This window comes from Podarcis melisellensis, assembly GCF_964234715.1.
Source record: "Podarcis melisellensis genome assembly, chromosome: 17".
NCBI classification, from domain to species: Eukaryota; Metazoa; Chordata; class Lepidosauria; order Squamata; family Lacertidae; genus Podarcis; species Podarcis melisellensis.
Genome location: NC_138534.1, coordinates 32,154,740 through 32,178,915, shown reverse-complemented (window position 1 = coordinate 32,178,915; position 24,176 = coordinate 32,154,740). Strand labels below are relative to the sequence as shown.

General features: G+C 43.3%; 3 protein-coding genes across 3 annotated transcripts in view; all 3 read left to right on the top strand.

Moving 5' to 3' along the window:
• LOC309360063 (olfactory receptor 6V1-like) overlaps positions 1-24,176 on the top strand; it is a 114,108-nt gene that overhangs the window by 29,017 nt on the left and 60,915 nt on the right. The window lies entirely within an intron of this gene.
• Positions 5,552-13,381, top strand: LOC309360096 (olfactory receptor 10AC1-like). The gene is made up of 2 exons (XM_081894679.1): positions 5,552-5,879; positions 12,285-13,381. Exon 2 carries the CDS (start codon positions 12,303-12,305, stop codon positions 13,278-13,280), a length of 978 nt encoding a protein of 325 aa, XP_081750805.1. The 5' UTR covers positions 5,552-5,879; positions 12,285-12,302; the 3' UTR covers positions 13,281-13,381.
• LOC309360273 (uncharacterized protein) lies at positions 16,240-23,311 on the top strand. The gene is made up of 4 exons (XM_081894953.1): positions 16,240-16,551; positions 19,570-19,622; positions 22,689-23,084; positions 23,185-23,311. Exons 2-4 carry the CDS (start codon positions 19,619-19,621, stop codon positions 23,205-23,207), a joined length of 423 nt encoding a protein of 140 aa, XP_081751079.1. The 5' UTR covers positions 16,240-16,551; positions 19,570-19,618; the 3' UTR covers positions 23,208-23,311.

Here is a 24,176-nt window from a genome sequence, read left to right as displayed (position 1 = left end):
CTTGCAGGAAGGTTAGACCATGTTGTGTCAAAGCAAGTGTTATCTCACACTTTCTAGGGCACCTTCCCATCATTTTCCTTATTGCAAAAAAGTCTGATCTTTTGAGGAAGCAGGTTTGTTGTGCAAGACCCCCAGTCAGCTATAGTTGCACAGCCTGAATTTGCCGATTCCTGACTGAATCCCACCTGAAAATAGATAATAGATCAGAAGTGGATACACTGGGCTGATGCTTTCAGTGCAGTATCCACAGCGACTTCCTGAAAGCAAAGTTTAGATTGAGGCTCCCCCGACAATAGCCATACTGGGAGAAGAGGAAGGGCTAGTGGTTTAATGTACCATTTGTAGACTTCAACTTCAATTGCTCTAAACAAGACCCTGGAGCCTTCCATCCTGGAAGTGAAGCAGCTTAGCGGTTGCCAATTCAGTGAGGACTACAAAAGACTTGGTACTTATCCAAATCGAGCCCTTAATTTGCAATTACCATTTTGTTTTAATAGACAAACTTTTTAATGAGACCCAGAAGGACTTTATGACATTTTCTTAATTGATCTCGGTTGGTCCCTTTTAAAAATAATTTCACCAGGCACATCTGAGCTAATGGCAACCTTTTGAAATACTGGCGACACCCGCTGGAGAATTCTGGGCTCATTGTCATCATTCCAGCACAACATCCAGGCCCAAAATAGTCACTATTGGGCAGATTAATAACAAACTAAATGACAAACTACACTAGCCTAGCTTGGGGAGGTGGGGGCAGGAAGCAAGCCATTTTTAGGCTGAAATATGGACATGTGGCGCTATGACCCCAATCAGCCAGTAATTCACTGCTCTGTCCTGTGAAAAGCACATTCTGGCAAGCAACATGAATCAGATGGTTAACATATATAACGTGTAGCAGTAGCAGACTGCACAGGCAGAGCTGTATTGCTGACCTGGCTTCCCACTGTGGCATACATACCCTCCAACACTTCTCCAATGAAAATAAGGTAAAGGGACCCCTGACCATTAGGTCCAGTTGTGGCCAACTCAGGGGTTGTGGCGCTCATATCGCTTTATTGGCCAAGGGAGCCGGCGTACAGCTTCCGGGTCATGTGGCCAGCATGACTAAGCCGCCTCTGGCGAACCAGAGCAGCGCACGGAAACGCCGTTTACTTTCCCGTCAGAGCGGTACCTATTTATCTACTTGCACTTTGACATGCTTTCGAACTGCTAGGTTGGCAGGAGCAGGGACCGAGCAACGGGAGCTCACCCCATCGCGGGGATTCGAACCACCCACCTTCTGATCGGCAAGCCCTAGGCTCTGTGGTTTAACCCACAGTGCCACCTGCGTCCAATGAAAACAGGGACGTCCTATTCCATCAGCCTCATCATCATATCTAGACCCTGCCACTCTGGGCGGCTTCCAACAGATATAAAAACATAATCAAGCTATACAGGGCCACTTTCAGATGTTTTCTAAAAGTTATATTATTAGTTATGTCCTTGGCTGAGGGGTCACACCCTCCAACACTTGTCTGACAAAAATCAGGATGTCCTAAGGAAAAGCGGGACATTCCAGGATCAAATCAGAAACCAAGATGGCTTCTGTAAATCTGGGACTGATCCTGGAAAATAGGTACACTTGGAGGGTCTGTGCATGTCACTGAAGGTTGCTGAGGATGTGGGGAGGAGAAGGCAGTGGGAGTTCAATTTGATGCTGGCTCCACTGTCATGCCAGCACGATGGCAAGCTCCCTGCTGCCTTGCCCCATCCAGTAACTGGCAGTGATATGTGGCATTAGGAAGGAGGTCAGGTCAGTAGTGCAGCCCCACCTATGCCGCTCCACCTGCTGCTGTTCTTGTTTAGTCGTTTAGTCGTGTCTGACTCTTCGTGACCCCCTGGACCAGAGCACGCCAGGCACTCCTGTCTTCCACACACTGTCCAACCATCTCGTCCTCTGTCACCCCCTTCTCCTTGTGCCCTCAATCTTTCCCAACATCAGGGTCTTTTCCAGGGAGTCTTCTCTTCTGCTACTGCTTGTCAAATATTGTTTGCTCTTGAGCTTATCACTGGACCCGCCAGGCTCCACCAACATGCCGCAGAGGGAAATCAGGGCACATATATTTCGGGCTCACGTTCTTGCAGAAGCCAGAACAGTACAGTCAGAAGCCAGGGTGCCATCTGTAATTCCAGGATGTCCCGCTCTAAGCAGGACAGTTGACAGGTAAGTATCCACAAACCACACATGATTCTGAGCAATGACACTGTCACTCCTCTAGTTCATATTTATCTATAGATCTTATCAATGGGGAACAAACTGTGTAGGGGGTGCAGGGGCCTTGTGCCAGACCTGTGTGGCTGCCCAGAATGTCCCCATGTGTGTTGGCCCTGGCTGCCCCCACACCCAACCTTCCTGCATTGGGTAGGAAGGTCGAAGGATTATTGTACATGCATTTTTTTTTCGTTTCTGTGTTCAGTTCCCTATCACAGGGAGGATTCTAAGCGCATTCAGCCGAAACTCGCTTCAGACCTCTGCATCTGATGTAGGAAAGTCAGGAGGTGGAGTATATATCCCAAGTTCCCCAATTTTCCAGAGACATGCCCAGAATCACGAAAGCCATTCCAGTTTCTGATTTGATCCCAGAATGTCCCTATTTCCTATGCCAGTGCTGCCACGGAGGAGGATGAGCCAGTGCTTGTCCTGAGCAGTGGTGATAGCAAGGGAGTATCTCGATGCCTCCCCAGGGCCACTGCTGTCGGCCTCCTCCCTTGGGCATCTATGGGACCGCCTGTCCTGATATGCCCCGCGGAGGACCTTAAGGTCCACAAATGACAACAGCTTGGAGGTCCCAAGTCGCAAGGTGGTTAGATTGGTCTCAACTAGGGCCAGGGCCTTTTCAGTACTGGCCCCGACTTGGTGGAACGCTCTTGTCACAAGAGACTAGGACCCTGCGGGACTTGACATCTTTCCGCAGGGCCTGCAAGACAGAGCTGTTCCGCCTGGCCTTTGGTTTGGACTCAGTCTGACCCTTATGTCTTCCCTCCCCTTACGGTTTTGATCTATGGGCTACTTTTAAAATGAGGCCGCATTTTAAATTGCATTTTAACTAGTATTTTAAATTGGGGTTGTTGTCCCCCCTCCTATTATGTTTCTATTGTAATTTTACTGGTGTTAGCCGCCCTGAGCCCGGATTTGGCCAGGGATGGGGGGGATATAACATTAATTATTATTTATTATAGCAGCTGCTGGAGAGCAGACAAGGAGAAGGAGAGACTGCCACCACCAAGTCCTAGCCCCAAGTGACGCACCAGCTCTGAGGGGCAGGGAGATGGCAGAGCGCCCTGGGCGGAAAGAAAGGGGGAGCAGAGCACAAGGAGTCAGTGGAAACACTTGGTCCTGGCAGCTATTAACCACTCTCATTTCCACCCTGATAATTGCCACCTGCCCGGATTTCAACTTGTCTGAATTAATTTTAAGGTGTATTTTAATTAAGTGATGCCTGTTTTTATGCTTATTGTGTTGTTTTTATGATGTTAGCCACTCTGAGCCCGGCCTCAGCCAGGGAGTTCAGGATACAAATAAATAAATAATAATAATAATAATTATTATTATTAAAAAAAAAACCTTTGTGGGTCCACATCTAATCTTGCCCCTTTCTAAAAATTTGTTCATTGGTGTGTGTTTTTCTTTTCTTTGGTAAATCTGCCAAAGAATAAAATAAAATAAGATCAAGATCAAGGGTTTTTCTCAGGATGCTGGAGGGTTTGTGTTAAGTTGTGGGTGAACATATCAGACGACACAGCAATTCTTCAAACAGCTCTTGTTTATTCACAGGCCAGAACAGAACGGAACTGAAGGGTTCAGCCAGCCTGCTTATATAGAGCTCCACTACAATGCAACTGTAACACTTTCTGTAACTATCCAATCACTGAACGTCACTTTCAATCCCTTATTTGCATATGTGGACCTGAGTGAAAACAATCTACAGTATCCCCCTGCTGGCCCAGGGTGAGAACTTCAGTACATAACAGTTTGTGCTTTGTCCCATTGGTGCACTGGTGGTGGCACTCAGCCTTCTGATAGGAAATGCTCTGTGGGCAGGGGGAGGAAAAATGGGGGGTCAAGGAGAGTCAACTGGAGGAAGTGAGAAATGTCCCTATTCTCATCTGAGGAATAGGGAAACTGGGGGTGAGGGCAAGTGCACATGGTCTCATGATCCCTGCATAGTTTGTGCCCTCACATGTTCTTTAGACTGCCAGGATAGGACTAGGAAGACAGTTTTAAACTCTGAATGCATTTGTAATTTATGTGCCTTGAAATAATTATAGCAAAATCAGAGTGTGGGTTCCATCAGTAATACAAACAAGGTAATCAAACCAGGCAGAGGGCCTTCTCGGTAGTGGCACCCACCCTATGGAACACCCTCCCACCAGATGTCAAGGAAATAAACAACTACCCGACTTTTAGAAGACATTTGAAGACAGTTCTGATTAGGGAAGTTTTTAATGTTTGAAGTTTTATTGTGTTTTTAATGTTCTGTTGAAAGCCGCCCAGAGTGGCTGGGGAAGAAATAAATTATTGTTATTATTATTATTATTATTTCACAGACCAATAAATTTAAAGATTATAATATAAAATTAATATTGTGATACTTATAAAATGGATGACTAAAACCCCCAAGACAATGTGTTATAGTGTAATGCAAATATTTGTGACAACCAATGCATCAATGAAGTTACAAAACAGTACAGGACTAAGTGCCAATAACCAATATGAAAGCTATATATAATGGAGGCACTAAACAGTAAGTGACATAAGTAATAAACAATGCAAAGGTTGTATATCAATAAATAAATTTCATGTGTCCCAAGGGTTAAATGGACACTATATATCAGTAGAAATTGGTACTGATATCAGTGAAATGAATAAATGAAGTTAACAAATACCATACATCAGGGGAGTTTATATACAAATTCCGGGCGGTAGTCAAGTCAATATTGATGAAAACTCTGGAATATTTTTTTGTTTTGCTATTTCCTCAGAAACTACTGTAATACACAGCAACCAAGATTGATTCTTCCCATGACATCACTGGGCACACCTCAATTTAAAAATGAATAAATCAAAACAAATCCACTTGTTAAAAATGGGCAATTGAAAAGTGTGGCACAAATTAATGACTAACACGAATACATGTAAATACCCTGCCAGCAAATCAGGAATACCTGTAAACAAATAAGGCAATTTCTCTTCTTAAAATAATGTATATTTTGAACTGCTGATTTTATGTATACTTGAGTTATTTTTTTACGTCAACCTGTTTTTAACTCTTGATATTTTTATTGAAAATCTTGGTGTGCACTTCATGCTTTGTGTGAACTGATTATCAGTTTCTAATAAACATTTTTAAAAATAGTGGATGTTAAATAAAAACAGTTTTTCGCTTCATTCATTTCAAGCTTAAAAACAACCACCACGGTACACAAAAATAGGCGTTTTTATCCAAATTAGCAGGAGTCAGGAGGACAGCCTCAGCTCAGATTTACTTATTTTTTTAATGAAGACGGAGCACAATCTCCACTGGCTGAAAAACTGGGTCTCTCAATAACTTTTTTGGCCTCATAGCTTATTACAAGGAACTTGTAATACTTTGAAGTAGCTTTGCAGTTCTTCTGGGGGTTCTCAGGGGAGGGCAGGAAAAGCAGGGGAACGGGGAAGGAAGGTCCTCTTTTGCACACTGGATATAAGGCGAAAGTAAGAGTAATAAGAAAGGTGTGGCTGCTGCTGTGGAAAGAATAATATTTCTGCTGATGAAACTACGGGAGGAGAAAGGGGTCAAGGTTGTGGACCCAAACCTTCTCAGCACAACTGAATGAAAAGCATATGAGATATGATTAAGGTAAGGCCAAAAACACAAAATACATCTGGGACCTGGATAGCGGGAGTTTCAGCGAAAAAGGCAGTAGGTGGGGAAAGATTAAGACAACCCTCCACAAATCACAGTTACTGCTTCTCTACTGAAAATCACTGCCCCCCTCTGCAGCTGCTCTTCATAGGCAAAACAGAAGCTGAGATATTATAACAAGATTTCTGTATTACACGTAATTTTTGAACTGGGCAGAAGTTGCCACTTAGCTCCCTTGTTTTCCCATTGAGTGTTCTTGCCTGCACTGTTTTTCTTACCTGAAGAATTAGTTACGCAGACAAGGGATTCGGATAATTCCCATCAAAATTAAGGACCTGTGGTCCTCTCAACAGTTCCCTCCAGCATGGCCGATGGTCAGAGATGATGTGAGCAGTACTGGCATGCATGAAGGGAAAGTGCTGCAGAGCTGCCCTTCCGACGCTGCTCTTTGCTGCTGGTTTACCTGGATGGGGCAGCAGCAAGGTCAGGGCCACATGTTGCACCAATGGGAGCAAGGCAGGGGTAGGCAAACTAAGGCCCGGGGGCCGGATCCGGCCCAATCGCCTTCTAAATCCAGCCCGCGGATGGTCTGGGAATCAGCATGTTTTTACATGAGTACAATGCATCCTTTTATTTAAAATGCATCTCTGGGTTATTTGTGGGGCATAGGAATTCGCTCTTTCTTTTTTCCAAAATATAGTCCGGCCCCCCACAAGGTCTGAGGGACAGTGGACTAGGCCCCTGCTGAAAAAGTTTGCTGACCCCTGGAGCAAGGGGTTGGCAGTGATGCAGTCATACTGACTTTGAGCTTGCCCAAAACCTGCTCTAGCCCCATCTAGGCATCATCAAAACTTGTGTCAGGAGTGTGGTTCCATGGCACCAAAGAGAGTGCGTCATGTCCTATGCACATGGCTGCTCCGCCATATTTGGACTGGCCACCATTCTCCTTTAAATAGTCTGCTACTAAGCCTCTCTCAAAATCTGACACCCGCAAGTTAGAAAACAAAGATAGAAAACAAAGCTTATTACAGCCTATTGCTCGGTCAGTAAAACATGAGTCTCTTAAGAGTCGTAGCTTCAAGCCCCATGTTGGGCAAAAAATTCCTGCATTGCAGGGGTTTGGACTAGATAAACCTTGCGGTCACTTTCAACTCTGCAATTCTACAGAAAACCCAATAACGCATGCAGAGCGAGAGTAAATTTTTCATCAGGACCAGTTTGGGATAGTATGCTGCTATGCCTATCTAAAAATCTATCACCCCACAGTTAGGAACTGGTTGGTTACCGTTTACCAAACGTAGCAGAATGGGACTCAAAACAGAAGTGGGTGACAGATAGAAAACAAAGCTTATTACAGAAAACCCAATGCATGTAGAGCCAGATTAATCTCTTCACCAGGACCAGTTTAGGTTGCTGCTACACAAAACCCCGTTAACTCTGCTAAGGTGTGGCTTTTCTTTAACTAGCTGAAAGTGGAATCAAACTGAAGATTTCAAACAGCACTTAATATAGTGTTATATCAATATCCTTGCTCATGGCCAGGATTCTTCTATAATCTTTGCACTCATAAATACATCCCACTAAGCAAATATGCAGGGATGCGGGTGGTGCTGTGGGTAAAACCTCAGTGCCTAGAACTTGCCGATCACATGGTCGGCGGTTCGAATCCCCGCGGCGGGGTGAGCTCCCGTCGTTCGGTCCCAGCTCCTGCCCACCTAGCAGTTCGAAAGCACCCTTAAGTGCAAGTAGATAAATAGGTACCGCTTTATAGCGGGAAGGTAAACGGCATTTCCATGTGCTGCGCTGGTGCCGGCTCGCCAGAGCAGCTTCATCACGCTGGCCACGTGACCCAGAAGTGTCTCCGGACAGCGCTGGCTCCCAGCCTCTAGAGTGAGATGAGCACACAACCCTAGAGTCTGTCAAGACTGGCCCGTACGGGCAGGGGTACCTTTACCTAAGCAAATATGCATTAAAAGTTTCCTGTTTGCAGGTCCTACTGGCCATTTTATTTTTTTCTAACCAATTGAACCTGGAAGGTTGTTTATGAATAACCCCTACATTGCCCTTATGTCAGTTCCTATGAAGCAGGGAGAGCTTTAATTGCTGTGGTATCCTTGTATCCTTCCCATCTGCCTTATATCATTATAAACATGATTTTTAAAAGGAGACTAGTGATTAAAGCCATGCCTCCCCCATGGGAAGAGAAACTGACACTGAGACAATGAAGAGGGTTTGAATATGTGTATAATTACTAGCTTTATTAGATACAGGTATCTTTTGTTTAAATGTCTGTCAGTGTTTGACAGGCAAAGCACTTAATTCAAACGCGATGTTGTATAGCCATATTGTGCACCCTGAGAATCCCAACATGGAAGTTGTTTCTATGAACATTTGACTATGTCTAAAGTTTATATGTCAGGGAATAAGAGGGAGATTGTGACATAGGGATGGGGAAGTAATTTGGTTCAGTTAACAATTTAATGGAAACCCTTCTCATTCATACATCCCACACACACACCCCCCCCCCAAAACACAGAGAGACTTCGAAATTCATACTTCTCCAAATTTTGTGATGGGATCCCCCAACCCAAAAATGTGTACAAAAATCCATATATTGAGCGAGGTTGGTGAAAATAACATACAAGAACATGTCAGTACACAAATAGGCACATACCCAAACTTTAATATGTTTATATTAGGATAAATGAACACTAAAATGCTGGCAATTTTTTTGTGAGAAGTTTTTTTTTAAATGGCAACCTGATGTGGATAAGAGACAAACCAAATTTAAGATTAAAAAATTAGAACCTAAGAGGAATCAAAATTGGCAGATTGATCCATCTCTACATGGGGATGTTGTGATGTTGAAGGCTGCTGGGCTGGTTTCCTGTGTTACTAATAAGAGATTTGTTAGAACATCATTCTATATATTACACACACACACTTACACTTGAACTGCTTGAGAATGTCAGTCCATAGGTTAATTTAAATATATATATATAATTAACCTATGATCCTTTTATTTTACTTCTTTATTTTTTCTTTGTTCTTTTTTCTGATATCTTATCTTTCATTTCACTCCTTTATTGTGAATAGCATTTTATAGAGTTATAAATAACTGTAAATATGAAAAGAGACAAAGTATTTTCTAATTTTTTTCCTTGGTTATATATATTTTCTTTTTCTTTTGTGTTTTCTTTTGTTGTAAATATGTATGTTTTCTAATTTGTACTTAATAAAAATTAATAAATAATAATAAACAAAGAGAATGTCAGTCCTTTTCTAGAGAATATTCCGTGAAATCCCCTTCACCATTTCAACACCCATAAGTAGTGTGGAGAATTTGGGAGGGGGCAATTTTTGTTTAGTTAGTTCTGCTTTTCTTTTAAAAAGTGAAACTCTGCAGTTTTTAATCCTTTTAAATTTTGGGTTCATTGAATACAGTAATACCTTACCTGTGATATTGTTATGGTTTTGCTGTGCAATATTTTTGAGTATGTTCCCATTCACAGGTAAATTTAATACGCTACGTGCGACCTCTAGACCAGGGATTTAAAATTTGGAAGCCACTATATTAGTCCTAAAGCTAGAAACAAGATCAAAGCATATGTGCTTTGATGGTATGATTTCATCAATTGACAGGAGGCTGAGGAACAAATGTGCTTCTAAAAACTCTGAAAAACAACGATTCAGCCAACATTCTTGAAATCTACCCAGAAATTAATGGGTAGAAATGTTTTCATGCAATTATCTCCTCCCACATTGTCCCCAGTGTTGTTTTGCTGAATAATTCCACTGATTCATCAGCATGTTTAATTAGGAGTTAAGTCTCACCACTGATCTCAAAGGCTTATGAGTAGATAGGCATTAAGATTGCAGTTTTCGGGAGTTTTACCCTATTTTATGTGTAGATTGAACTGCTGTCCAATATAATAGTGTACCTCAATAATAGGGCTTGTCCATGCCTCCACTTGCCCTGCCACTTTCACCTGGAAAAACCTGCTGTTTACCACTCAGTCGAAGCAAATGTCCATTGGGTTTTCCATGGACTGACATTTGCTCCAATTCAGCAGTAAAGAGCAGGTTTTCTTGGGGAAAGCAATGGGAGAAACAGAAAACCACTCAGACCCATGCCTAGAAAGCATGGGATTAGCAGAACACCTCTCAGACCCATGATTTCTAGGCAGGAGACAAGTGTAGATGAGTGACAGACATTTTTTATTTCCCCGATGCTCAAAAAGCACCTCAGAACAGGACTTTCTTGGAAGAACACAGTGGCAGCCATTCAGAGTCTCCTCCTGCAAAATAATTTAGCCTCGCCCCACAAATAATATATGAATATAATGAAAGCAAAACAGCCAATCTATGAACTGGCATTTTTTAATTTGAGACAGTCCTGGTCTTCCTGAAAGACCTTCTGAAGAGGCCCCATGGCCATGGCCTGTTGCCTTTCTGTAATACCTGTGAGGTAATAACAACAAAACATTTCTTCAAAATAGTATGGGTTCTCATTACTGTACTTCCTTTCCTTACAAAGGGAATTGGGCAAAATCTTTTCCTATATGAAAATTAACAGTTGGTAGGAACGTGTTAGGTTGTTTCAGAGGCTAGATGCTGCCATTGGTTGCCAATAGTGTCAGTTTGCATTTCTTAGTACAGAAAGTATTGATCTGATATGTAGAGATCTTTCCTATTCTACTTAATTCAAGAGGGTTCTGGAAGCTCCTCTGTGTGAAAGAAGGTTACATGATGTTTGGGTTATTCCTTCAGAGAAGCTGAGCACAGCTGGTTTAAACTGGTTCTGTTATCTCTTTGTGTCAAAGTCATACTGACTATAATAGTGAGGCCAGAAGGAGCCTGGGTTTCCATCTCTCTCTTTCTCTTTTCTTTCTGGTGTAGTGTTAAGGTTTAGACTTGTTATAAGTTACTGTGAGTTTGTTAAGTCTTCTGCAACTGGACATTGCCAATCCTGAATGCATTGGATTTGTGACCATTATGCCCATTTGCCTTCAGTAGCAGTAAAGCTCTGCTGGATGAAATGCCTCTGGTCTATTTTTGGGGAATCCTGCAACGTGTTTAAGTTTTTACTCTGCTTACTATACACTGGAATCTGCTCTGGATAAATATTGAGTAGAATTTCAATGCCCATCTCTTCTCTAGAGTCAAAAGCATTGCCCAGTTTAAAGAAATTTAGACTGTCCTTGAATGTCATGTGACATTTACCTGGGAATCATGGCAACTGCTCTCACTGAGGACACAACTGAGCCGACGCAAAAGGGGGTTTCATGGACAACAACTGTTGGCAACAGAAAGGGTCCATTGGCTGCAAACAGGACAACATCAGCAATGTCTAGGCAACACGATGACCATGTACATACGCAATAGACAATCTTTATAGAATTCCTTCAAACCATAACAAGTACAAAATGAAATCTTTAGTCTCAAAGTCTCTGAAAATCTTTAAATGAAGCGAGGTACCAGACTTTGTACGATGAAAGACAAGCTGTGAAGCTTTGTGTATTCAGCAAATACAATGTCCAACACTGAACAGTGATTCCGGATATTGACTACTGATTTGTAGAATTCTTCGTCAGCCTGGTAGGAGGATATAGAATTGCTTCGTAAACCCATCTTACAGTGGTACCTTGGGTTAAGTACTTAATTCATTCCGGAGGTCCGTACTTAACCTGAAACTGTTCTTAACCTAAAGCACCACTTTAGCTAATGGGGCCTCCCGCTACCGCCGGAGCACGATTTCTGTTCTCATCCTGGAGGAGGAGGAGGAGGAGGAGTTTGGATTTGATATCCCGCCTTTCACTCCCTTTAAGGAGTCTCAAAGCGGCTAACATTCTCCTTTCCCTTCCCCACAACAAACACTCTGTGAGGTGAGTGGGGCTGAGAGACTTCAGAGAAGTGTGACTGGCCCAAGGTCACCCAGCAGCTGCATGTGGAGGAGTGGAGACGCAAACCCGGTTCCCCAGATTACGAGACTACTGCTCTTAACCACTACACCACACTGGCTCTGAAGCAAAGTTCTTAACCTGAAGCACTATTTCTGGGTTAGCGGAGTCTGTAACCTGAAGTGCATGTAACCTGAAGCGTATGTAACCCGAGGTACCACTGTATTTCAAATAAATGTATGTAATTGAAAATTTCAAATGCTGTGGAACAGTGCTCATGTAATAATGTAGTCACTGCTCATTTTGTACTTGTTATGGGTTGAAGGAATTCTATAAAGATTGTCTATTCTGTATGTACATTGTCATCCTGTTGCCTAGACATTGCTGATGTTCTCTTTGCAACATACGGGTTTGTTTACTGCAAACAGGACAAGGCAGTAGCTGTTGGCTTCTCTCGTCTTAGGTTTTGTGCTCTGGCTTCTCATTCCTTTTGCTGCAGGTATAATGTGGAAACTGCATGGAGAGGAGTAACCATACTTCATCTGGCGGAACTATGGAATTCCTGCTCCTCGGATTCTCTGACTTGCTCCTGCTGAGGACCTTCCTCTTTTACGTCTTCCTCATGGTGCATGTGGTCACCCTTGCAGGAAATCTCCTCATCCTCCTGGCAGTGGCTGCCGAACCCTCCCGCCCTCCTATGCTCTGTTTCCTTTGCCAGCTCTCTGCCATCGAGCTCTGTTACACCCTCGTCATTGTTCCCAAGACGTTGGCTGACCTGCCCAGCCCAGGGGCGAGCACCATTTCCTTTGTGGGGTGCGCGACCCAAATGCATTTCTTTGTGGCCCTGGGTGGCGCTGAATGCTTCCTCCTTGCAGCCATGTCGTACGATCGCTACGTGGCCATCTGCCGGCCCCTGCACTACATGACAATGATGACCCAGGGTGTCTGCCTTCAGCTTGCTATCGTCTGCTGCCTCGGGGGCTTTGTGGTCTCACTGGGCCTCACCGTGGCTGTCTTCTGCCTGCCTTTCTGCAACTCCCGCCGCATTGACCATTTCTTTTGTGATGTCCCTGCCATGCTCCACCTGGCCTGCACAAAGAGCTACGTCAGTGAGCTACCCCTCCTTGCAGCCTGCGTGATCCTCCTCCTGTTCCCCTTCCTTCTTATCCTCACGTCCTACATGTGCATCTCAATGGCTGTGATGCGCATCCGGGACTCAGCTGGCCGGGGCAAAGCCTTCTCCACTTGCGCCTCACACCTGGCCGTCACAGTCTTACACTATGGCTGTGCCACCTTCATGTACGTCCGGCCCAAGTCCAGCTACATACCAGACCGGGACAAGATGGTGTCTCTTGTCTACACCAACATCACCCCCTTGCTTTACCCTCTGATTTACAGTCTCAGGAACAAAGAAATTAAAGGAGCTGTGAGGAAGCTGCTGCAGAAAACGTTAGCTCAGCCACACTGCAACACCTTCAAGGGCAGGCCTGCGTAATTTGTAGGCCATGCAGCTGTATTGTCAGGAGCTGGATTGAGGCGCAGGTCAGCAATGAAGCAGCCAGTATCAGTGAAGTGAACTCTTTATTCAAGGAAACCAAAACAGCTCAGGCCTACTGATCGCTGCAACTCTTCCCAGGAGGTCTTGCTCGGATGAGGCAGTTGCAAGGACAGAAGATCCTCACCTTCCCACCTTCCCCTCTAAATTAGAGTATCCCTAAACATATTTCTTAGGGGAAAAAGCAATAATAATAATAATAATAATAATAATAATAATAATAATAATAAACAGCTAAAGAGAGACAAGAGTTTTACCAGAAAGCTGAAGGCTCCTACTAGCAACAGTTATACATGCTGTGATGTCTAGAATTGACCGCTGTAATGTGTTATGTGTAGGGCTGTACAGTGGTACCTCGGGTTACAGACGCTTCAGGTTACAGACTCCGCTAACCCAGAAATAGTGCTTCAGGTTAAGAACTTTGCTTCAGGATGAGAACAGAAATCGTGCTTCAGCGGCGCGGCAGCAGCGGGAGGCCCCATTAGTTTAAGTGGTACCTCAGATTAAGAACAGTTTCAGGTTAAGAACGGACCTCCGGAACGAATTAAGTTCTTAACCAGAGGTACCACTGTATTTTGGAAAGTTTAATTCATTCAAAATGCAGCTACCAGGTGGTGACCGGTCAGTGGGAACATGCCTTGCCAGTACTTGCAAGACCTTCACTGGTCTCTAGCTATCACCCAATTTTTCTCTCTGGTGAACAGTCCTTGCAGGTTCCGCCCCAGAACATTGGTATCACTTTAACTTACTGCGTTCCATCATACCTCTCCTCCCTTTCGACTGTTGCCCATAGACTGGCCTTTACCAAAGCGAGGTTCAACGTTTTTCCCTCCAACGTCCTGAGACATAGATTCTCAAAGGGCCAAGCCCCCGCCATGTGCGAATGTGATAAGGAGACGCCGGAGTCGCTCCAGCACATTATGTTCACTTGCCCCCTGTTCAACGTGCCACGGGCAAATTTGTTGGGATCAGTCATACAGAAACTAGAGGGTACCCCACCAAAATTCCACCTTGCCCAAATCTTGCAGGATAAGGATACTCATACGACCCTGAAAGTGGCTAGGTTCCTGGTCGCTGTCCTTACCCAAAAGCGACGCCAAGGAGCACTACAAGCTAACTAAGGCGTAGTATGCCATTCTACCTTATAGTATTTTATTGTTATAGTGGTGTTTTAGCGGCTGTTTTTTCCCCCCACGTGCTCAAGCTGTTATTTATGTGTTGTTTTTACCGGTATGGGCCTACGGCTGTAATAAATATTGTTATTGTTATTGTTGTTCTTGCAGGTTTTTGTTTTTCCTTTCCCAAATCTGTCAAACCTATTTGGCACAACGGGACAGAAGAAATAAAAATGCACACTGTGAGAAGTGGTGCCCATCTTGAGCCGCTTCCACCCTTCTTAAAAAACTATTTTCCGTCTCCAGCCACTTAAGCTGCAGTCCTATACACACAAATCTGGGAGTCACTTCCACTGAACCTAAGGGGGCTTACTTCCAAGTAGGCATGTCTAGGATTCCAGTTATTCTAATAGGAAACATTTGTTGCATACTGCACTCTTGAGGGGCCCTGCACATATTGTGACCTACAGGGGTGGTGCTGTGGGTTAAACCACAGAGCCTAGGACTTGCCGATCAGAAGGTTGGCGGTTCAAATCCCCGTGATGGGGTGAGCTCCTGTTGCTTGGTCCCAGCTCTTGCCAACCTAGCAGTTCGAAAGCACATCGGAGTGCAAGTAGATAAGTAGGTACCGCTCTGGTGGGAAGGTAAATGGCATTTCCATGCACTGCTCTGGTTTGCCAGAAGTGGCTTAGTCATGCTGGCCACATGACCTGGAAGCTGTACGCTGGCTCCCTCGGCCAATAAAGCGAGATGAGCGCCGCAACCCCAGAGTCGGCCATGACTGGACCTAATGGTCAGGGGTCCCTTTACCTTTACCTTTTTACTCTCATTTTCTTACTCATATTGAAATAATGCCCCTCAATGTGGCCAAACTTAGAGTCACAAAATGTTTAGGGGTATGCGTACCCCTGCGTCCCCCCAGAAAAAAAGCACTGATGATGATTATTAAAAAATAAATTTATTTCTCACCCACCCTCCCAAAGGAGCCCATGGCAGCAGTATTGCTGGACACAGAAACACTTAGCTAAGTGCAGAATGACCCAAACTGCCTGGAAGCATATTGTGGTGAATCTATACCAATCACATTCCAAGATAAGAGTCTGAAGCTCTATTTATGAGCCAAAATGGGAACCCCCTGAATTTTCATTTTTAAAAAAGCAAAAACCATTTGAATTTCAGCAAAAAGAGAAATTATTTGGCAACTAGCCACCTAGGAGAGATTTCATATGCCTGTGGCTTAACTAACTAGAAACCAGGGCTGGATCTAGACCCATCAAAGACTTGTTTCAGTTAAACGTGTTGCAAACTCTATATGAGAAATTGGGTTAGGAAAAGTGGAACTCCACAGCGCCATCTGGTGTCACAGTGTTAGAATGCATAAACAATGCATATAAAGTGTTTTTTCTTTGCTGAATCCCAGTAACAGAATTACATGGAAGTCTATATAAAACCAGGCATTGGGGTGGGGGTGGGGAGGAGTTCTCACTCATTGATGATTTAGTTGTTGGCAGACCTCTCAAAGTATGATGCAGCTACTCGCCTAGGAAAAGTAAAAAAGGAAATGTACATTATCTGGGCTTATTAGCCCAGGAACATAGACCCCAGCATTGACATACAGAAACAGAAAGAAAACATCTTCAGAAATAAACTCCTAAGGTAATTATCATATGACCTTCAGATATCATAATTTCACACATATAATGCAGGAAAGGGAGTGTTGGCTTGTTCTGCATGTGACAATGCAGACAGAAGGTGCAGAGTTTGAATAACCCCCACATAAATTGCAACGCAGCTGCCTATTTTCATGCACGAAGCCCAACCTATTCTGTCCATGCAGATGTGGAAGTTACAGAATCTGCAGGAATCCATTGAAAACAGGAAATGTCAGTAGAAGTCCACAAGGAGGCACACAAAAGCCACTTTTCTGAATACAAATTCTGTTCATTTGCATTTCGTTTACTAAAAATGGCAACAGTTTCAGTTTCATTTCTCCAGATTCTTTTCTTTAAGATTTCCTCCCTTTATCTGACCTGCCCTACTTCAGCTTTAGTTTCATTCAACTTCGTTTTGCTGTTAAGGAGAACTGACTAAGATTGGTAAGTGACATTGTTTTTATGGGGTGCAGCTGTCATAGTAACAGATGGAGTGTGATAGTTAAATAACACTGAAACAATCAAATGTGCTGTCTTAACTCCTCTAGATAACTGCCTAAAATTAAATTATCACTATTTAATTACAAAAGGCACACACCCTAAGAACTGCAGAAAACTTCAATGAAGAGATAATTATGTGATGCTAAATGGGCAAATATGTAAATTAAAAATGTTTTTAATACTGCATCAGTGGAACTGCCCGTAATTAAAATGAAACTAGCTCACAGCTTATTAAATCGCACAATACAGAAAATCATAATGGAAACATGGCATGAAAAAATTTGGCAGGCAGAAACCAGAAAGAAACAGAACTAAGATGCCTCTTGTCTCAAACATAGAGTGCTGGACAGGTGATTGGTCTCATTTTGGTTGACAGGACCCCTTTGACACTTCCTTAGAGGAAGGGAACAAACTACCAGTGCCATCGCTGCTAAGGCAGAGGTAAAAGAAAGAGGGAACGTGGGAGAGAGAGGCAGAGAAATGAAGGTGGCAGCAGCTGTGGGGAAGAGGGAAAAGTGGTTGGTTGATGGAGGGGCACAATCTCTGGCTGTGTACGCTACCTTTAAAGCACATTTGAAGCACATAATTCCCCTCAAAGACTTCTGGGCACTGTAGTTCATTATGAGTTGCTGGGAATTGTCACTCTCTGAGGGATAAACTACAGTGCCCATAATTCTTTGAGGAGAAAAAAGTGCCCTGAATGTGCTTTAAAGGGATGGACTGTTCACAGTCTGTAATGTTGTGTCCTCTGCCCAAAAGTGATATTCCTCACAAAGAGGCCAAGTTACAGGGAACCAGGCAGAGGGCCTTCTCGGTAGTGGCGCCCGCCCTGTGGAACGCCCTCCCATCAGATGTCAAAGCGATAAACATCTACCTGACATTCAGAAGACATCTGAAGGCAGCCCTGTTCAGTGAAGTTTTTAATATGTGACATTTTAGTGTATCTTTCATCTTTGTTGGAAGCCGCCCTGAGTGGCTGGGGAGACCCAGCCAGATGGGCGGGGTACAAATAATAAATTATTATTATTATTATTATTATTATTATTATTATTATTATTATTATTAAGAGTGTTAGCAGAGGATACCCCTTGTGATAACTTTTATTCCCACAGTGCCCTTTGCTTATTTGCAAACTCTGAGGGCTTTCAAAGCATCTCTTTATTCTCCCAGGTACGCCATTAGCTCTGGGATGGTATAAGGAAATGGTTTTTGTGTCTGATGCCATTAGCGTGCTGGTATTTCTGCATTTCTGTAGAGATAAGTTATACTATTCTACCCGCCCTACCAATTACCTGCCCTGGGACCTGCTGGTGAAGGGAGGGAAAGAAACTTAATAATAATAATAGTAATAGTAATGATAGTTGCTGCTGCTGTTTTGCCACACATTCGCTCCGTTTGCTGGAATCCTTTTGTAGCTCCTCACAAGTTTAAACTCGTTCCGACTCGATCTGCGCAAACATTAACAATCAAGACAGAGAAAGGGGAAGAGGGCGGTGGTGGTGGGAAACTCGGAAAGCCCCAAAGTCTGCGGTTTGTAAACATATTAGGGCAAAACTAGGTGTAATGCCATTCACACAATCGGCAACTCCGTGAATTATTTTTACAGAGAATATCAGGCATGGAGTGCATTATGGATCAGTACCCTGGCAGGGGGGATTGGGGGTGCTTTAGACCACCCCACCCCCCAAAAAACCCCACACACTCATTGCATTCCACCAGATTGGTGGCAATGGAGGTTTCCTTTCAATCCAGATGAGGTGACGAAACAAAGGCTAACATCTGCTTAGCCTTCCCCCAAGGCCCTGATCCGGATTGGGGGCCTCACACATGTTGTTTAGTCAATAATAATTGCTGGTTGCATGAATGGTGGTGACACGTTTAATTTGGCCCTGAACAGAGAATGCTGGAGGCATTAGGCAGACTTACGGTAATTAAATTAGACTCTACTAGGTGCAAAACAGATTTCTTGTTGTGTCAAGCGCTGCCGAAACAGAGAAACAGTAATGGAAAGTATAAACAGATTCTAGTGACTTGAGCATTAACAGGAACACACAAATCCCACAGAATAAAAGAGAAACATGGTTTCTCTTTGTACGCCTTTGGAGTCCTTTCATTGTGGCTGGTGGTATTCAACACTGTAAGATAGGACACACAGAGAGAACAGTGCCAACACACGCCGATAAATGGTAATCATACCACATTTAAGAAAACGTGCCCTTATTCCTGGTTTAGGTCCCATCTGCACTATACAGTGGTACCTCGGGTTAAGAACTTAATTCATTCTGGAGGTCTGTTCTTAACCTGAAACCGTTCTTAACCTGAAGCACCACTTTGGTGCTAATGGGGCCTCCTGCTGCCACTGCGCCGCCAGAGCACGATTTCTGTTCTCATCCTGAAGCAAAGTTCTTAACCTGAAGCACCATTTCTGGGTTAGCGGAGTCTGTAACCTGAAGTGTATGTAACCTGAAGCGTATGTAACCCGAGTTACCACTGTACATTTGAAGCAGTATCACACCACTTTAAACAGTTACGGCTTTCCCCAAGGAATCCCATGTACCACAGTTTAAGGATGCTGAGTGTTATTAGAAGACTACTGTTCTCTTCACAGCTACAATTACCAGAGCTCCCTGGGAAGAGGGATTGATTGTTAAGCCACTCTGGGAATAGGGGGGGTCTCCTAACAACTCTCAGGGTCCTTAACAAATTGCAGCTTTCAGGATTCTTTGAGAGAAGTCATTGCCACTTAAAATTGTGTGATACTACTTTAAAGTTATCTTGCAGATGGGATGTAGATTGCATCCCTGTTAAGAGCACAAAGGAGGCATATTCTTTAGAGAGGAGGAATACCCGGAGAGGCCATTGTCAATGTACAAGTTTTTGGAGCATTATTTGGACACAGAGGTGTGGTGCAGTGGAAAGATCCTTTATGTTCTGAAAAAGATACGTTTCTCTCTTTTTCAGATCTTTGCCAGCGACTTGCCGGTGTTTGAGAAGAAATATCCCTCAGAAAATGGGTATATGATCTCATGTTGCACTTTCTAAATGTCTTGATTTTAAAACATTCTGCCTCCGGGGAACTCATGGGTGCTGAAGAGGACTTTGGAGTACAATGGTACCTCAGGTTTAACAACTTAATTCGTTCTGGAGGTCTGTTCTTAACCTGAAACTGTACTTAACCTGATGCACCACTTTAGCTAATGGGGCCTCCCGCTGCTGCCGTGCCGCTGCTGCGCAATTTCTGTTCTCATCCTGAAGCAAAGTTCTTAACCCGAGGTAATATTTCTGGGTTAGGGGAGTCTGTAACCTGAAGTGTATGTAACCTAAAGTGTATGTAACCCGAGGTACCACTGTATGTTCTAAAACAAGATTTGGGAAACTGTGTGGTCCTCTATGATGTTGCTAGACTCTCCTCAGCCTCAGACAGCATGGTGAATGGTCAGGGATGGTGAAAGTTGTAGCCAAGCAAGAGCAGAAGGGCTGCAGGTTCTGCAACCATCTTTAATTTACCCAGTCCTTGTACATATATTTACATATTTTTATTCCCCAAAGGATTCTTAATTCTCAACATGTTTCAAACACCAGTCTTTCTGTTCTGACATTTTTTAAAATGGGCTGTTCTAACTTGCTAAGAATTAGAGATGTACTATCTGTAAAAACAAGGGGTAGGTAACCTGAAGCCTTCCAGATATTGTTGAACTACAGTGGTACCTCAGGTTACATACGCTTCAGGTTACAGACTCCGCTAACCCAGAAATAGTACCTCGGGTTAAGAACTTTGCTTCAGGATGAGAACAGAAATCGTGCTCCGGTGGCGCGGTGGCAGTGGCAGGCCCCATTAGCTAAAGTGGTGCTTCAGGTTAAGAACAGTTTCAGGTTAAGAACGGACCTACAGAACGAATTAAGTTCTTAACCTGAGGTACCACTGTATGCTGACTCCTGTCAGATGCAACCAGTGTGGCGAACAGCAAGGGAAGATGGGAGTTGTATTCCAAAAACATGTGGAGATTAGGTACCCCTGTATAAGAAAGAAGACAGTATCAATGAATCATAGAATTTGTAGAGTTGGAAATATCAGGGATGTTGTGAAGCCACAAATTCTTCTACAACGCTTTTCAAGGAAAAGCCCTGCAAGTGAGCTAAACGGTGATGAACATGTTGGAACATGCTGGGGCTTCTTCCAGCTAAGTTCACACTTGATATTTCAAACGTATAAATATTTCAAATGAATGAACCTGTGTTTCAGATTGTCAGTCTGCCCACTCAAATACTAGTTAACTCAATACTGAATTCCTCAGCCCAGCTGTTGTGAAATGAAGGAATGTGCACATGACCACCGAAATGGTTAGGTGGGAATGCTATTAAACAGGAGGAAGTGAGGTCCTCAAAAGAGTTAAGCATATTCTCTCTGCACTATCACAAATTCCTCTTCAGAGAAAAGTTCCGTTCTGCCTAGAAGTGTACTCAGGTTGTATATTAGGAACACATTTATCAGAATAGTTGGTATGGGAAATCAAAATTTTAGCATTCAGTACAAATCACTCTGGTACATTGGAGATCTGATTCTGATTCTATGCAAATTCAGTGTGGCACTTAACCACAAGCAAATATATATAGGATTTGAAACAGCCTATATCAGGGATGTCCAACCAGTCGACCGTGATCGACAGGTAGATCCCCTGGTGATAGCAGTCGATCGTGGTCGATCTTGGGTTCATTTGTGATCGGGGGCAGGGGGGAGCTGTTGAATGAATGTATCCAACCCTGGCCCCCTCGCTGTGTTTTTCTGTCTTGCAAAATGGTGGTTCTTTTGCCGTCTTCTGCAGACAATTGGGAAGACAAAATTTGGAGTAATTGCTGCTTGCTTCTGTCTATGGTGAGCAATTTATGCTCTGTCCCCTTTAAAAAAAAAGTTCAACAACTTTGGCCTGCCCCCCTAAAAAGCTCTATAACTCTGGTGTCTCCCCCCCTAAAGAATGGTCAACAACTCTTGCCTGGCCCCCCTAAAAAAAGCTCAAGAACTCTGGCCTACCCCCCCCAAAGGGTAGATCACTGCCAGTTTTTTTAATACTGGGATTAGATTGTAGTCTCTTGGGCGTTGGATGTGACTGTCCTATATAACTAGGACATAGTTCCAGGGTGAGGTGGGGTAGGGGAACATGTTACGCAATGGCCTAAAAAGTTTATTGTTGGGGAAACATTTTAACACATTTACAAATGATAAAAACCATAGAGTAAAACTTGATGCATGCACTAAGGGGTTATTATTATTATTACTATTATTATTATTATTATTATTATTATTATTATTATTATTATTATTATTTATACCCTACCCTCCCCAGCCAAGGCCGGGCTCAGGGCGGCTAACAAGCAATAATAAAAACAAGTTGAATGAATACAACTTAAAAACAAGATTAAAATACAACAATTAAAATAATGAAACATTAAAATATTAAAATGCAGCCTCATCACAGGAGGAGAAAGGAAAAAGAAAAGAAAGAGGGGGAGGGAATCAAATTGGCTCCAAGCCAAAGGCCAGGTGGAACAACTCTGTCTTACAGGCCCTGCGGAAAGAAATCAGATCCTGCAGGGCCCTGGTCTCATGAGGCAGAGCGTTTCACCAGGCCGGGGCCAGTGCTAAAAAGGCCCTGGCTCTGGTTGAAGCTAATCTAACTTCCTTAGGACCCAGGACCACAAGGGTGTTGCTAATTATGTTTCATCCTGAGGGTGTTTTGTGTTGTAGAGGATCATGAGAGAGATGAGGCCATTGTACATCAGATCACGATGAGAAATTACTGCTGGTCAGGAAATGGGTGAAGACAGCATTAAGAGAAAAGGCCTTTCCCTATGCGTTTTATAGCGTACATTGATTTCTTATTATTATACTGTACAACAGGCTGGCTGTTAAACAAAACAAAAAATTAAAGAAGCCAACGTAGTAGCAGTAGGCACAGGGAAAAGTCGGGCTAATAAGCACCAAATCCTCAGCTTAGCATTGCCCTTTGCCTTCTTTGCAGTGCTCTGGAAATTTAAGGAAAATGAATAATATCATCTGTATTTACCTGTTGTTGTTTTTTCAGAGCTGGAAGCGAAAACGAATGACTTGACTATCCTGGTCCACAACCAGGGTTACGACGATGTCACGGTTGCAGTCAGTGCCAGGCCAATATACAAACTGCTGGATGGCAACGTGGTTTTCTTCTGGTTGCAATGGCTTTGGTCCAGCATTGCCACCACAGACGTTGGCCCAAAAGCTAAAAAGAAAGTAAATACGGTGACCAGCTGGAATATGATCACTCACCAGTTGGGAAGCTGGGGGTGGAGACTTTATAACATTACCGTGCGAAGGAAGGTGGATGGTTATGTTGCTACATGTACAACTCCACTGGATTGCACTTGGATAGTTGAAGAAAGGGGGATACACCAAGAAGGTGCTGCTGAAAGAAACTACTGCAAATTTGAACCACCTGCCAACAGTGAGAATTAGCTATTTTCCCCCATTCTGCTACATGAATTCTTCTGTGTAATATGGAAGCTTAGCCAAGGCTTTAACAAAATGTTTTTATTCACGTTTAGGTCAACAGATCAGCATAGTATAACCAACAAAGAACATCACAACATATTGGGCTTCACAACCTTCTACAAGAATAAAAGTTACCAACATCTGTATTGCCTCCGTTCAATAAATCATTCCAAAAATTCAGATGAGAGCGTGGTGGTGTTCTTTCACTGTCTTCTATTTTCATGTAATTAATAAATGGTTGGCCAGCCAGGTGTTGTAAAAGGAAAGGGATTTGACTTGCCTTTAGCAGCTCTAACTTGATGAGTCAATTTTTCTGCTAATGCAATTGACCAGATTCTTGCATACCATGTGTCCGAAGTAAGGAAATTTAACAAATACTAAACATCAACATAAATCAAACAAAACTGATTGTCTTACTTGCTTTGCGTTTTGTTTTTAAATCTCGGAGTATAGCAATTATTGTTTGTACCAAATTATTTAACCATAACCTCTTCATCATATTGACAGCTGCCATCAACTTTTTTCTCTCTCCTCTCTGCTCGTTGGTCCCCCAGCTTTATTCGCTACCCAATACACTAGTTTTGCAGCCCCATGAGCCATCTTATTGCATTTATTTATGGCTCTGGGAAAGGACACATCCAGATGTTTTGGACCACAGTTTTCATCATCCCCAGCCAGCCCAGCCACAGAGGAAAAAATGTTTACAAATCCTGCATTAATTCCTGACTTTGTCAATGAGATCACCCCTCTCATAATTCTGTGCTGGGTGAGCACACTGTGCTGTTAACCATAGAAGCATGTAAAGGAGCCCATGTGCTGTGCTAGAGTATGGGACTGGGAAGAGATAGAGGTGAATTTGAATCCCTGCTCAGCAATGAAGATAACTCGGGGTAGGACTTTTAGGGAGGTTGTCCCTGTGTCCCTGCTCTGTGCAACAGCATTCCTGTCAAGATATGACAGACACCCACTTTCTGCACTTTCTGGAAATAATTGAAGACATTTTGGTTCCACCAAGCTGTCTCAGCTGGATTAATAGTTCTCTTCC